The sequence below is a fragment of the Gambusia affinis genome, linkage group LG10, assembly GCF_019740435.1.
Source record: "Gambusia affinis linkage group LG10, SWU_Gaff_1.0, whole genome shotgun sequence".
NCBI classification, from domain to species: Eukaryota; Metazoa; Chordata; class Actinopteri; order Cyprinodontiformes; family Poeciliidae; genus Gambusia; species Gambusia affinis.
In genome coordinates, this window is record NC_057877.1 from 7,231,572 (window position 1) to 7,247,878 (window position 16,307).

Here is a 16,307-nt window from a genome sequence, read left to right on the forward strand (position 1 = left end):
ATCTTTATAGATATCTATCTATCTATCTATAAAGATAGATAGATATAGATAGATATAGATATCTATCTATAAAGATATAGATATCTATAAAGATATCTATATCTTTATATAGATTTCCATACATATACATCAACTTCTAAAACCTGGATTTATTACTGTGGCAGCACGAGTGGGTGAAGCGGCTACTCTGTCCTTCAAAGCAGGGTAGCCAGCGGGTGTCACAGCGCCACCTTGGGAATTGCGCCCAAGGAAATAGATGGGTTTGTACCCAAGGAGAACAAGACTTCTTTAAATGCAAAAAATAATTAATTTTATTGTTTCTCTCTTTAAAAAAACAAAAAAAACAGTAAAATTCAAGGAGCACAATAGGAAAGGGAGTGCAGTGCTGGGGCCTACCAACAGGGGGGAGGGCAATCCAAATGTGGGAACTGGGCCTAAACAAATTAATAAATCAAAATAAGTCACCCCGAGCACTTGTGAATAAACATTCAATCCGTGAAGAAATTCCAACACCGGTCACTCGCACAGCACACTGGTCCAGTCCCTCTGGATGCCCCACCACTGCCTTCAGCTCCCAGCCTGGAGACAAAAGGGTGGGGTTAAACAAAGAAACTACAATTTACACATGGGTGCTAAAATGAGGTTACCCTCTGATACTCACCGAGTGTGTGAGCTTTTCATTCAAGCAGATGGCTGTACAAGTTCAGATTTCTTGTTGCGGAAATTTTGTAAAGACGCTCAAATCCCATCTTCAAGTTAATTTATTCTGAAAGGGAAAGTTGGAAATTGTCCACCAGTATCCATATTGCTACTTGCACAAACAATGCAGTATTTGTTGCTAATATTACTGATAAACTCTTTTGCTACCTTGTTATGGCGTCGAATTCAGGCCCAAACTCTCCTCTCCTGGTCAAAATTATGAACTGTGAAATTTTGGCTAGCCTTAATTTAATCTTAATACAAATATAATACATAATCATTTATAATATAATAATTTATACTTAATATAATATAAATATAATACACAAAACCAAATATCAAACTTCTGCCTTTTGCTGTTTATAGTGTTCTCCACCAGAGGGCAACAAAGCGTCTCGAGTGACGTAATTTTCATGAGCCGGAAGACGGGAAATTGTAGTTGTGCAGAAACCCTGACATGACAAATCAAATCGCACAGTGATTCAACAACTCATTCGTTTACAAAGCAAGCAGGTGAGTGTTTTGTCGGATTAATACCGCGCTGTTCGTGGTGCGGTGTTGGAACTATATTCTCCTCCGCTTCTTTCTGCTAAAACGTGCTGTTTTCATTGAACAGTGAAGGAGCCCTGCCCCGTGGCGTTCACTGACATCTGGGCTCATTTACAGCACAGGTTCAGTCTGCTCTGCACATAGACAGGACGTGTACAGGTCTACCCAATCATACTGAAACTTTATAGTATTCCTGCTTGTTACTTCCTTGTTAGCTCGTTATACTCTCTGTTCTTCTTCTTTTGCTCATTGCTCAGGCCTTTACCTGTTTCTCTCTTCATATGTAAACAGATATCTGGACGAGTTTCTTCCTACATATCAGCAGCAGCAATGGTAGGAAACATTTTCGCTCTTTGATTATTTCAAACTCTATAAATGCACACATTTGAGTGCGTAAACTAATTTGAGATCTCTAGTTTTTACTGTATCAGAAGGTTTGACTAAATAATTTGAGTCTGTTATCATTCTGCTCTCTTGGCTAAATGCCATCCATCTATTTCTACTGTCATGTAACTCAGAAGTTGGTAAATGCGTTGTAATCCTGCATATACGTTGCATTGAAACAAATTTGAATGTCATGTTATGAAAATTAATAACAAGTGGTTGAATTAAGCCTCTCACAATAAACAATAAATAAATTAATCACATGACAAATTAAAAAAGACTGAATATATTTCATTTTCTTGATTTATTGTTTTTCTCTTTTCTTTCTCTTTTTACCAAAAACGGAATAATTAAAGTCATCAGTTTGGCGCTTTGGTCTCAACTATCCCTTTTTTGAAAGATAATTTTGTTTACAGAGATTTCATGATTAATTTTATTTGTTGTTTCTGTTGTTTTCTTCATTTATTTTGAACATTTAAAATGTCCAGTGTTTAAATGTTATTATAATTTAAAGATTATTGATCCTTGAGAATGTGTTCTTTCATTATTATGCCATTATTACTATTATATTACTTGAAAATAGTCTCAAAACAACATTATCGTTTATCGCAATAAGTTCTGGGACAATTTATCATCCAGCAAAATTTGTTATCGTGACAGGCCCAGTCTGAATTATTGCAAATAAAGTGAAATAAATTCAGCTACCCAATTCAATTTTACCATCAATAATGTGGAATGGTTGGTCCTCAAACTTGAACATCCTGAAAAAACAAGATATTCTTAGATTCAGGTCAATTTATTCATATAGCAGAATTTACAACAAATTCTGTCCCATGACATTTTAACAGATAAACCATATGTGATTATAGAGAACCAGAATAGCTGGAGTTAAGCAACACCATCAGCTGGGTCTTGTTCTAGATGATCTGCTCACATCCAGTTGTAGATATATTTCAACCGTATGGATGTTATAAATTAACAGGGTCACTTTTATGCTTAAATCACTGAGAAAAGTCATTGAAAGTAATGCATATGAAGAGTTCAGCGATGATTTACCCACTTTGGTGGTTTATTTTTTGTTTTTGCAGGAATATAAGCATTTAATGAGCTGAGCAAAGGTGTACTTTGAGGTGCTTCTGAACAGGTTTTAGCTACTAAAGCAGCCCGGCTTTGTAAGGTAAATTTCATCGACTGTGTCTCCTGCTGCAGCACGGCCGTGTGAAGGTCAAAACCACAGCCCAGCAGGAGGAGGAGAAAAGGAAAGAGCGGGAGAAGAAGCTGAAGGTCTACGTGGCTGCACGGGACGCCTGCTTTTCCAAGGTGATGTCAGCCATACTCTTTTAAAACTCTTTTTATTAAAAGTATGCATTTTTGCAACTTCATAACTCCATAATAACTTAATTTTAAAAAAATTGGTGGTGTACTAACTGGAAAAAGATGGAGGTTTTCTGACTTTAACCATCTCCGTTGAGGCAACGTTTGGCTAAAACAGAACTTACTGGATGTGGGATCTTAACCTGGTTTGCAAACGTATATAAGGTTCTTGAAATTTTTCTGCAGTGCACCTTTTGTAAGTGAAAGGGGGATGCACAATCTGATAGTTTTTTTTCATAATCAAAAAGCTGAGAAGTGTGGCCTTTGTATTAATCTGGTGGAATAAAAGTGAGAGCAACCAGTTGCTCTCTGTTGTCTTCTAGGTTTTAATCAATCAGTGGTTTCATGAATTTGCAAATGTTTGTCAGAGAACATTAGTGAACAAACTGCACTAGCTGTGAGCAACATGGGCTTTTATCTCAATATTCCAATATTACTTCTCAGAGTAGAAACTCTGTGTAAAAAGGGGGAGGCAGACCATTCCACTCCTTGTAGTGACTTGTAGATGTTTTTGTGTCAACACATTATGCACAGTCAGTAAAACTAACCTACTAAGCTAACCTGCATGTTTTCAATTCAGCAAAACCCTGTCAATCAGCCATCAATTAAAATCATGTGTGCTGAATTAGGAAATTATCTAAAACTTGCAGGGCAGTGTGCTTGGAGGACCAGTGTTGGGAAAAACACAGGATTATACATTACATCAATACACATCAATAGAGTTTGACTAGAAAACAACATTGATTCAATGACATATTTTCAACTTTAGTTAATTGGCTAGAATTGGATGATTGTTTTAAGGTTTATCCACCATCAGTCATCAACCTTCGCCATAAATTCAACTTTTGGGATCATAATTCAACGTCAAATTACCATTGTGTGCTATCTGGGAAGTCTGTAGTTCTGTAGAAAGCATTCGCTTTGGATAAACTATGCAAATGAAGTGTCGAAATAAGCAGCAGAATCCTGGTGCTGTGTGTGTGTTTTTGTTTGGATTTTTTTTTTTGCTTTGTTCTGGAATAAATTTATTTACAATGTAATAAATCCATGTTTGTACTCCTGTTTCTCCTCCTTCCCCGTCTCCACTGTGTCAGAGGAAGGATGGTGTTTTGGACGATGAAGCCCTGCAGCTGACTCAGCAGCTCCTCTCTGCAAACCCTGACTTTGCAACCCTCTGGAACTACCGACGAGAGATCCTGACGCACCTGGAAACTGTCAAGTTAGCAATTTTGTTTCTTTTTTTTTTTTCCTCTTCCCGTTGTTGTGTCTGAAGCGGCATCAAGCCAGCAGGAGAGACGCTGGAGCTGGAATGACGACTGTGTTTCTCCGTGTGTCCACCTCAGAGACGAGGATGAAGCGCAGAAGATTTACGAGGCTGAGTTGTCGTTTCTGGAATCTTGCCTGAAAGTGAATCCAAAGTCCTACGGCAGCTGGCACCACAGAGGGTGGGTCTCGGCCCGTCTGCCTCGGCCCGACTGGGCCAGAGAGCTGAGCCTGTGTGATCGCTGCTTAAGCCTCGACGACCGCAACTGTGAGTCACGAGTGGAAGTTGAATGTTTTTCTGACTCTCACATTGAATTTTTTTTTTCTTTTTCAAATGGAAAATTGTAAAATTAGGGCAGTATTTAGAGCTGAAACGGTTAATCGGATTAAAACAATTATTCAGATTAAAGCGGTTAATCAGACTAAACAATTAATTGGATTAAAATGATTAATCGGTTTTAATGATTAAAACTCAGATTAATTATTATAAACTGATTATTGAAATAATCGTCAACTAATTTAGCAATCGACTAATTGTTAACTGGACTAAAATGTCTAAAAGACATTTTCTGAAAGAACCACACCCTCATAGCAGCAATTAAGCCAAAAAAATATAAACATGTTACATTCAAGTAAAAAACAAACAAACAAAAAAACATATTTTTTTCCTGTTAAACACCTTTTAAAATGAGTTTATTGATCTGATAATCCAAAAATAATCACCAGATCATGTCTACATAGCAGAAAGGCCTGAGCTTTTCACATGTTGTCGATAGAAGTGTTTTTGTAGCTGCAGATGCATCATTTGCTGTAAATGATCAAGTGTACCCTAAAGGAAAGCTGCTTTGTTGCACTTTAGGCAATAAAATGTTTATTTTCTTATTGTAAAAATAAATTGAGTTATATATCTTTGTATATATTTCAAATACTGCATAAAAAAAGTCTTCAGTGAAAAATCTGCCAATTTTTTTCATCTGATTAATCGTAAGATCGATTGACCGATAACTAAAATAATCATTAGTTGCTGTTCTAAACGTAGCTCTCGTCTACATTACATCAGCGCTGCTCCGTTCCTGTTTCCCTGGCTTCATTTTCTCCCGTCTCTCCCAGTCCACTGCTGGGATTACCGTCGCATGGTGGTGAAAATGTCCGGCGTGCCGGTGAAGCAGGAGCTGGAGTTCACCGACCGCCTCATAGGCTCCAACTTCTCCAACTACTCCAGCTGGCACTACCGCAGCACCCTGCTGCCGCTGCTCCACCCGGGCTCCCCGGAGCCGCCGCCCTCGCGCTGCGGCGGTGACCCTCCTCACTCCTGCTCGCCGCCCTCCCCTCAGGCCCACTTCCACCGAGTGTGTGAAGAGCAGCTGCTCAAGGGTAAGACTGCAGCCGGCGATGCAGCGTGGCGGCAGACAGGGGGCAGTCTCGTCCTGATTGAAACTGCTCTTTACGTTTCAGAGTATGAGCTGGTTCAGAACGCTTTCTTCACCGACCCAAACGACCAGAGTGCTTGGTTCTATTACCGCTGGCTGCTAGGCAGAGGTATGAGTCTTTTTTTTTTTTTTTTAAATAAAGGCTTTGGAGTTTCTCACTGTTACTGCTGCTGGTGAGGCGAAGAAAAACTAATGTAACTAATATGAAACCTTTTCTTTTTTTTTAAGTTTAGAAACTTTCTTTACAAAATAAAAAAAGAGGTTCTTTCTGTATTTTCTGCATGTGCAAAATACACATTTCAGTGTATCAGGATCTTACGCTCTAGACCAAGAGAAATTCAGAGCATAATTGTGACGTGGAAAGAAAAGAATGCATGGTTAAAAAATTATTTCATCAATAACAGTAAAATAGTTTTATACATGCATAAAGTCCTTTGAAAACTGTTTCCTTCTTACAGTTTTCTTCTGTTTTTCAAAACATTAATGTTGGTCCTTCAATCCTAGAAGAAAACTTCTCAGTCATATTTACAAGAATGTAAATACACATAAGTATGTAGAAGACAGTTTTTTATTTTCTTAGCCTAAAAATTGATGCATTTCTTAGGAAACGGTTGCAAAGATCTGGACTAGACAAGCCCACTGAAACAAGATGTAAAAGACATGAACTGTCTAAAACATGTTGTTTTTTTTTTTTTTTTTGTCCTGCCAATTTTTAACAAGTCCTTTTCTTCTTGTTTTATTTCTGCCTTTTAAAAATGATCAAAGGCTGAAAAACGGTTAAATATTTAACCTCCCAGCTTTTGAAACTTTGTTTGTCTCGCTTGGCTCAGGGTAGAATTCAGTCCTGATGAAAATTTGAAGACATGACGAGTCTTCACGTTTTGTGACGGTGGATCATAACCAGGTTGCAAGTAGAATTATGAAATTAATAAAAAATAAAAATTCCTGCAAAAACTATGTCTCCTTCCACACCTCCTTCTGAACTTTGCAAGGGAATCCCACTGAAAATGTTTAATAAGAGGTTTACACTGAAAAGCAGATTAATGTTTCCTCCAGTCATTTGTTGATTTCAATTTTTTGTTGGCTGATGAGTTTTACCAACTAATAAACAGCTTTTTTGAGTTTGAATACAGTTTTCAATAATTTACCCAAGTCTGCATGGTTCTCTTGCCTTTGTTTCTTCGTTTTGTATTTTGGAGCGCAACTTTATAAAGGGTTAATTTTATGTAAAATCAACTTTTTTGAGATTTACATCATGTTATAATGTTAATCTCTCATCTGGAGTGTTGCTTTGATTCTTTCATGCATGTTTGACAAAGCCGTTAGTCTCCCATGGCAACCGTTCACCTGTGCACAACGCCCCGGTGGAGCTAGCTCCGCCTTCGGGTGCACTTTCCAAGCCTCTGGACTTCGGCCTCACAGAGCATCCCTCCTCTGCAACTCCCCCACTCAGCTCCTTTAGACTAGCCAGCGTCAATTAGCAAACATCTGCCAGAACTGCACATCTGCAGAGCTCATAATACGAGCTGCTTCTCAGCAAAACGCTGGTAAAAATTTTGCTAAAGGGTTAATATAGGAGCCATGTTGTGATGACTTCCTGAAGGCGGAGTTTCAGACAGAAATTGGGCCTCTGTCTCTTTAAGAAACTCCTTAAAGAGACAGAGGCCCAATTTCAAATATATATATATATATATATATATTTATAACAACTGAAGTTAACATAGTTTCTTGATTGTGCTACAAAATGCAAAACACATAATGCTGCCCCTTTAATTTGGCGGCCTGATTTATGAATACTCTGAATTGTTTTTGTGATCTTCAGATTTTGATCAGGAGTGGATGGACTTTTGACTCCGACTTGCATGCCAGTGTACATTCCTGTTTGTCTGAGCATGCAAGCAATGCTCGTTGCCATTTAGTGACTTTGACTCATGTGTTTATTTTATTATCATTTCTTTTGTCTTCCCCCCCAGCGGAGCGTGAGGAGGTGATAAGCTGTGCGTACGTCAGTCGGGAGCAGGAGCGAGTCGCCGTCGCCTTCTCCAGGCCTGTCAATGTCGGTAGATTTCTTCTTCACTGTTTCTGTGTTTTTGTCGTTCACTGCATTCGTTTTGCACGTCTCTGCTCTCAAACAAGTCTTGCTTATTTTGTCATCATCCTTAGTTTGAAGATTTAGATTTATTTTATTTTATTTTTTTCAGAATCTGGGGATGACATTTCCTCGTTAAAAAAATACTTCACGTTTGTTTGGAAACGGCTGTCTCGAGGTTTTTGAGAGCCTGCTGTGAGATTTGATGAGTAGCAGCTACGTTTTAGGTGTCTGTCAGGTAACGATAAATACAGCCTGAAGTGAAATCGGACCAAATGTCTCTCGTTTTTAGGCGGGTTAGAATTACCAAAATGATGTCTGGCTGCTAAATGCCTCAAGAAGGAGAAATTTCTTCAGTTATGCCAGAGATTTATTTATTGATGTCTTCAAAATCAGAAATCTAAACACTTTTCCTCAGGGTTGCCTTTGAACTGGGTCAAACCTTTTGGCATCGGTTCCTCCTGATAGAACCGGTAGAACAGAGTCATGTTCATAGCTTGCTTTGCTTTCAAGAGAATTTTATGATGATCAAACTTTGTGTGATTCTTCATCCACTTTGCAAAAACTTTGGTTGCTTTCTTAGGATTATTGTTCATTTAAAAACCCGTTTGAGCCCGAGCTTTTACTTCCTGGCTCATTTCTTTAGATGTTGCTTCATTGATTCCAATATGTTCTTTCCTCATGCTGCCATCTATTGCATAAAGTGTGCCAGTTTCTCCTGCAGCAAAACAGCACCACAACATGATGCTGCCACCACCATGCTTAACAGTTGGGATGCCGTTTCCCCGTTTTTTTTTTCTCCAAACGTAACAATGATCGCTATGGAGAAACGGGTCCACTTTAGTTTCGTCAGGCCGCATGACTCGTCTACAAACATGAAGATCTTTGCATTTGAAAACTGCAGTCTGGCTTTTTAATGTTTCTTTTGAAGTGGGGGCTTCTTCCTTGCCAAGTGGCCTTTCAGCTCATGTCTGTACCGGAAATGTTTCACAGTGAACAATGACACTGCCTTACCATTTTCAGCATCTTTGCAAAGTTTTCATCTTTTATTTCGGGTCTGATTTACACATTTTGGACCCAAACACGTTCATCTCTGGGACACAGAACCCGTTTCCTTCCTGAGCGGTTTGATGGTCGGACATTCCCATCATGTCTGTATTTGCATATAATTCTTTGAACAGACGAACGCGGCGTCCTTAAGCTTCGGTAAATTATTCCCGAGGATCAACCGGACTTCTGTCTCGCTCCCTAACTCTCTTCCTGATTGGCTGATTTCTTTTGACCTTCCCGTCGTGTCAAACAATACAGCGGTGTGTGTTCCAGGCGTGGCTGTAACACACACCGGCACAGACATGTTAAAATGAACTTGAACGTGGCCGATAACCTGTCATTAGTCTCCAAAGCTGTGACATCATCACCGTCATCCAGGCTCCGTCTCATTGTTTCTGAAACAAGAAAGAAATGATCGTGTAATTCCAGCTGACGTAAAAGGAGAAACAGTTCTTTTGATTTCACTTCAAATAGCGAGGATTATTATTATTTAATTTTTTTTATCTGGTGAATGTGAACCTCAGGTTTCAGATGTATGTTTACTACGCCTTCATTTTGCCCCCAGTGTTTATTGGCCTTCTCCTCCCCATGCAGGCGCAGTCCGGCGGTCTGCTGCTGGTCCTCGACGGTCAGCCTCAGAGAGTGGAGTGGCGGAGCGTCCACCCACACTTCAAACACAGTCCAGTCTGGGTATCCTTTAGCGTTCAAACACTTCACTTTAGACGCTGCTTTAAAGTAAAATAATAATAATTTTTAAAAAACAAACACTTTTCATATTCCTCTTCGTCTGTGGCACAATATTCAGATGCTGCACGTCTGTCAAGAAGAAAGGAAATGTTTTAACATTTGTTGGCTGTCTTAACGCTAAACTACAAACACTCGCTGCTTGTTTTATCCATTTACAATTCTTCACATGAACACAGCAGAAAATGGTTTTATGGTGATTTATTTAAATCAGGAAGTTAAAAAAGAAAAACCCAAATACTTTTGTCTTTGGCCGACCTGCACCTGCCGCCGAAATGAGACTTTTAAATCTTAAAAAAAATGAGCTGAGAACAAACCTCACTGGACATTTGCTACAAATTTTTTTCTCAATTTATTCATGGGAAACTGTGCCGGCTCCGAGGTTAAATATGCAGCCCGGCCTCTCCGGATCCCTTTTTCAATTCTCTCAATAGTGATTTTTTTATTTTTACAATTTTCCTCAGCCTTACAATAACACTGTAAGGCTCTCCCACTTCCACTCATTCATCGCAGGGATTATTTCTCCAGCGCTCCAGCTCCGTCCGCTTCAGCAGATTCCAAATCCTGAAACCGAATTCGGGTTTATCACAGGTCGGCACGTCCCGTCTCATCCCATCGATCGTCGCTGTAACTCTGTGAAGTTTGCGTAGCTTGCAGGGGGTTTTAGAAGCACCTTGAGGAGCTGCGTGAGAATGAATACTAATGCCTGAATTGGATTTAATGTTTTATTGAATATGGTAACAAGGCCATTATGTGTGTAAAAATAACCGAAAGCGACTCAAAAGAATCCCTCTCAGCCATGCATTTCATTGGCACTGGATGGGGGAAACATCCGAAATAACATTTTTAACAAACTTATATTTTGTTGCTTTTTCACTCTGGGGGAAAAAAAAGTGGAAAAATCCAAACCTTAATTTTGAATAGTTATGGGGGGGTGACGCACAGGAGGAAACAAAGTTTATAACAAAATTTCCTGTAGAATAATTATTCATAATCTCTTCAAAGCAAATGTGTAACTAAGTTACTATGTTTTTTTTCTTTCTTACTTTTAAATGTTTTCAGGAACTCCTAACATTTTAATACAATAATACATTTTGTATTATTGGGGTGTGAATACTCTGTAACTCTGAGCCCATTTTCTTCAGGCTTGTGGCCAAAAGTCTGGGTGAAGACTCAGATTTATCTCGCCGCCACACGCAGAGAGGAGAACGGTGAAGGAGGCAATAAAAAATAAAAATAAAATCACTAAAGCTCACTGTTGGAGACCAGCAGCGAAGAGCGATGTCTTTGTGGGGTTGCCACGTCTCCATGACAACCTTTAAGACTCCAGGCTTGCCAAGCGATTGTTTAAGGGTGATGCAACAACAACAAAAAAAGGACGTTTCTGTCCAGCTCCTCTGATCTGCCCAACTGGACTTTGTGTGTTTTGCTCATAAAAGAACAAAGATGGAGCTTTGGCTACAGCAACACGCTACGGGTGCATAAAACTGAAGAGGAATACGTGAAAAGATCCGTGATGCTGCGGGCCTTTATGTTTCCCAAAGACCGTGTTGGAGTTCATGGCTTTATGAACGACCTGAACTAACAGGATCCTTAAAATAAACAAAAATAAATAAATAATGGTAGGATTCACCAGGAAACTGAAAAAGTACCAGATCATTGATGTAAATCATCACAGAAATCTGGAAGCTGAAGAGAAGAAAGCAAAGCCTTCTCTCTCTCTCTATGACCGGAACAATGTGAAATGTTACGGAAAACTAAGCGTTGTTCCATTGGCAAAACGTGGTTACACGAGGTTTTGACAGCGAGGGGCGTCGGTAAACGTTGCACGAGGGAATCAGATGGAATGGCTTCTTAGAATTCAATTAAATTAAAAAGTGCATTATTGTTCCCGAAGGGAATTGTAAATGTGGCTCATATTAATTCAAGGTTCTTCCAAGAGTTTCTGTAGAGGCTGATGGCGTTGGGCAGGACGGGTCTCCTGCAGCAGTGTGTGTTACAGCGAGTTGGAAGTGTTTCCATTACAAACATACGTAAAACTTTGCCGATATTCATTGAAAAAACTACATTTTGTAATTGTGGTGTTTCCATTAAGTAAGAAAGTGTGATTAAAATCACTTGTGAAGAAGTTTGGTGACGCAGTAAATCATTGGAAAACATCCAAGCGACATCATTGTCCTACCACTTCCTGTCGTCGTCTTTTTCACCAGTACCAGCAGTTACTTCCTGTTGTTGATCACATATGCAAAAAAGTGTTTCCGTGGCAGTTTTGCAAAAGTTTTGCATAGTTTCAATTCAGCTGAAAAATTCCATCATCCCAGTGCAAAAACATTTCTTTTTTTAAACAAAAAAAAACAAAACATAAAAAGCAAATTTATTGTTGTAATTCCAGCTCCAGTCTCATGAAGAGTTGTTCATAGTTTTCTTGATTTATTCATTTTGTAAAATCCCTCTTTGCAGCATCATCTCCAGAGGATCCAGTCGATCCCAGAACAGAACCAGCCTTCTTTATTAGGTTTAGTGTCTTTAATGCTCAAAATCCTGTTATGTTCCCCACAGTTTTCCAGTCATCACAAACATCATACTACTGCAACAACAGATTGATTCCTTTGAGCAAACCAAGAGTACAACTAACTACAACCAGCTGCATTTTTCCCCCTCTGCTTTTCACCTCCGGAAACGCTCCATAATTTGATCAGAAATGACACATTTTCATCCAAATCAAATACAGTTGTTTCTTTTTGTTCCCTTTGTGAATTGAATAATTCATGCTTCGACCAGACGTGACCTTAGCACCTGCTCAGATCTGCGACCTTCCTCCAGGAACGATAAGCGACGTCGCCAACGAACACAACCTGACCGTGCACTGGACTGAAAAACACACCCACCGGGACTGCGCCCTCTACACAGGTGACGCATATCCTACAGTCTGAACCTTTTTCCACATTGTACATTTATGTATATTTCCCGATTGTTTATGTATATTCCCTTTCTTTTTTTTGTACGTCCAAAGGCCGGAGCGAGAGCTGGTGTCGGGACAGCGCTACAGACCTCGAACTGTTCAGGTACGGCTTTTGCGTATGTGCAGCAAGTTTCAGGCGTGTTTTTTTGTTGTTGTTGTTGTTTTTTGCAAGATGTAAGAACAGATGTCGGTGTCTTGCTCTGTAGGAGTGAACTCTCGGTGGAGAAGACCTCGGTGTTGCAGTCGGAGCTGCAGTCCGTCAACCAGCTACAAGAACTGGAGCCTCTGAATAAATGTAGGTGGAGACGGCAAATTTATACCGCAGAGAGCCGCTTCCAACTTGAAAATCAAGTTTATTTTGGGCTTTTGGTGATGTGTTTAAAGAGTTTTGTTTTTTTTCTCCCTGGCTGTGATGCAATGTGCAAATTTAAGTTAAAAAAGTTTAAGAAAGGATTAGCTGCATAGCTCCAGTTCAAAACAACAAATTGTTTGTCATCTTTTCAACATGCTAAAAGAGATTCATAATACATTTTAGAGACAGTATTTGAGGCAGTGTGTATATTTTTAAACAGGTGTTGTTTTCATTTCAAACTTGTGAATCCTGAGAAAACAAAAGAACATTTCAAGTGCATCACTGATAAAGTCCTACAGACTGCAGCGTTCCTCCCAGTAATAAACTCCGACTGAGATGTTCAAGTTTTCTGCTGCTGGCTTAGCGACCCTCCTAGTAACCAGCTAACTAACCTTCCTGTCTCTGAAGGGTGCTTGCTGACCATTATCCTCCTGATGAGGGCACTAGACCCTCTTGGGTATGAGAAAGAGACCCTCGCTCACTTTCAGACACTCAAGGTGAGTACCACACACACACACACACACACACCCACACACGCGCACACACACACACACCATATGCTCACTTGTCATCTCATTTGCTCAGATGACTGACTGAGCGCGCTCCCCGTCTCTCCTCCAGGAAGTGGACTCCATGCGCGCCGCATATTACAGCGACCTGTGCAGCAAGTTCATGATCGAAAACACCATCCTGAAAATGGAGTACGCCGAAGTGCGAGTCTTCAGTATCTCTGACAGGGTCGGTCCTCAACTCCTGATGAGCATCAAAAGGAAAAAACAAAACAAAAAATAACAAAACAAACAAACACTTTCTGCCAAAAAGTGATGCTGAAAAGCAATTTGTGTGTCTTTCAGAACCTGACCACATTGTGCCACCTGGACCAGCTGTTATTAGTGACTCACATCAATCTGTCGTCCAATCAGCTGCGGCGGCTGCCTCCTCAGTTTGCGATGCTGCAGTGCATGGAGGTGAGAACGCCTCCAATTCCATTCTTAATTGCCTCCTCCTGCAGTGTCACCGTTTTGTTTTCCCTGACTCGCTCCTAGCAGACTGGAGCGGCGGTGAGGGAGGGGGAAACGCATATCGGCTTCCCTGTTTACTGCAATTAAAACCACTTGGTCTCAACTCGCAGGTTGTGGAGGCCGATAACAACTCTATAGAGAACCTGGAGGGGGTTTATCACCTTCCCAAACTGGAGGAAGTCTCCTTGAAGAACAACAGTATCCTTAAACCGGCGGATTAACATTCGGCGCCGCGTTCGCCGGAGACACGATCCGCCCGCCCATCTTGGTCTGCAGCCGAGCCGCGGGGATCGGATTTGTTCACACGCGCGCCTCGTCTTCCTCCCATCCGAGCCGTTGTGGTGACTGGAGAGGCGGACGTGAATCAGCTCTGAGTGGTCTCAGCGCTACAAAGAAAAAAAAAAACAATGTGGTCGGAGAGCGCGAGCTGCTGATGCGAGGTGACGCAGAAGAAGAAGAAGGAATTCTGCTCACAGCGGCCGGGGTTGACAGGGTTTGCCCAAAAAAAATAGAAAATCGCACTTGTGATTATTCTCTTCAGCTCGGCGCATGCATAATTTATGTCACGTGAATCTTCAAGTAATTAAATACTGCTGGGTGTGTGTGTGCGTGTGCGATGTGGTGAAAAGGGGGCAGACTGCTTCACATTAGGAAGAGAAGAGACACTTAGCGACACATTACTGCCACAAGGCCCATCCTCTCTCTGTGCTTCGCTTCCTTTTGCACACAAGAAAGGAATTAATGAGGTCTGCAGGTCATGACACCCAGGCTGTTTTTTAAAATTTATTATTATTATTCGTTGCAGTGACAGCTCAGCTTTAGAGGGGAAAAGTTTATCCAACACCACAGCGTTGCATTTGACATGCAGATCTTGCTTTTACACCATTGTCACCATTACTCACCAGCACAGGGCGAGCGGGGGGGGCTCCCTTTTTCTTTTTTCTTCGTGAGTGTTTTATTTTTATTTTTCATTAACCCAAAACTCACAGAGATCTCCACGCTGGCAGACCTTCAGCCTCTGGCCTCCTGCCCCAAGCTGAGGCGCCTCGATCTCCGCGGCAACCCCGTCACTCAGATGGCCAACGTGGAGTCGGAGTTGGCCGAGCTGCTGCCCTCCGTGGTGGACCTCCTGCTCTGATCGCCGGCGTCCCGTCGTTCACTCGTCTGTCCGTCTTCAGCTGTGTTTTGGTAGCAGGCAACCCGTGTCTCGTCTCTCTCTCTCTCTTTCTCTCTCTCTCCACCGTCTCAGATTATTTTGTTTTGAAGTGTGTCGTGCCTCTTGTTTGTAGGCGGACTGCCAGTCACAGCCAACCCTGAAGCTCTGACAGCCTGACGGTTCAGAGCGAACGTCACACACCTGTCCACCACTTGAACACCCAGTCTACATTTAAATGTGTGTGTGTGTGTGTGTGTGTGTGAAGAGGGGTGAATGCACAATAAAACACGTCGCATCTCTTTGTTTGTGTGGATGGATGTCCGGTCCCCCTAATGCATGCAGAAACACGGAAGAAGAAAAAAAAAAAGGTGTAAAGTGGATATGGATTGGCGTGCAGCAACGCTTCTCTGAGCTTTGTGCTCAAACAGGTTGATCGCAGCATCTTGTAGTAATCATTATTTTTAAAAAGGTTATCTTAAGACATTAAATGACAGTATACTGTTGCACAGTAGATTCAATAAAAACAGCACACATTGTGTCACTGCCTTCCAGCAAGCCGTTGTTTGTGTCCTTTCTATATTTAAATTTCTTTTTGTTTTGTTTTTTGGTTTCTGGCCCAAAGATTAACAATATTTCTGAGAGACAGAATGTCTTGGTTAAATATTTACACTCCTTGAGACCATTTTTTAATAGTATTTCACGCTAAACACAAAAATGTGATTGGTGTTTTGCTGGGATTTTGTATGATTGGCCAAGACAAATAGGTGTGTAACTGTGAAGTGGAAGACATGAGAGTTGTGCGATATCTTGTATTTTGGTATCCGTCCAATACTAAGTAAATACCGGGCTGATATGATTGATCCCAATACTGATACTTTTTATTTAAGTTTGCTGTATCAACAAACCTCCTGTGACTCGGGTGTTTTTGAACTTTTTCCTTAGTTCAAACTTAGGAAACTTTAATACTTTAATAACACTTTTGCATTTCCTGAATGAATAAAGTGCATAAAAACGTTTTCATTTGAGAGCAGATTGTGTTAAGAAACAATGCAAACATAAAACAATATTTCAAGAAATAATCTGAAACTTTAGCCCAGCTGTTGGATCAAACGAGGCTTGGGGTGATGCTTCAGGTTCTGTTCAGTAATGTTCCCTAAAAACCCTTTGAGTTCTTAAAGGAACAGTCGGATTTATGACCATGTGACACAGAGATGGACTCAGTCTAGCTGTTTG

The 16,307-nt window shown here is 40.7% G+C and overlaps 1 protein-coding gene across 3 annotated transcripts; it reads left to right on the forward strand.

Moving 5' to 3' along the window:
• Window positions 1-151: 151 nt before the first annotated feature.
• Window positions 152-15,629, forward strand: rabggta (Rab geranylgeranyltransferase subunit alpha). Of its 3 annotated transcripts, none has more exons than XR_006371947.1 (19): window positions 152-1,212; window positions 1,316-1,370; window positions 1,540-1,581; window positions 2,842-2,952; window positions 4,101-4,225; window positions 4,350-4,537; window positions 5,380-5,643; window positions 5,725-5,808; window positions 7,673-7,755; window positions 9,433-9,528; window positions 12,387-12,492; window positions 12,596-12,647; window positions 12,751-12,839; window positions 13,305-13,393; window positions 13,518-13,634; window positions 13,751-13,864; window positions 14,029-14,116; window positions 14,908-15,106; window positions 15,208-15,629. XR_006371947.1 is itself a non-coding variant. In XM_044129694.1 (18 exons), the coding sequence occupies exons 3-18, from the start codon at window positions 1,579-1,581 to the stop codon at window positions 15,054-15,056; spliced, it is 1,758 nt and encodes a 585-aa protein (XP_043985629.1). In that variant the 5' UTR covers window positions 152-1,212; window positions 1,316-1,407; window positions 1,540-1,578; the 3' UTR covers window positions 15,057-15,629. The 3 variants fall into 3 exon arrangements, 1 of the variants encoding a protein (XP_043985629.1); XR_006371946.1 differs by having other exon boundaries at window positions 154-1,212; window positions 1,316-1,407; XM_044129694.1 differs by having other exon boundaries at window positions 1,316-1,407; window positions 14,908-15,629.
• Window positions 15,630-16,307: the final 678 nt, after the last annotated feature.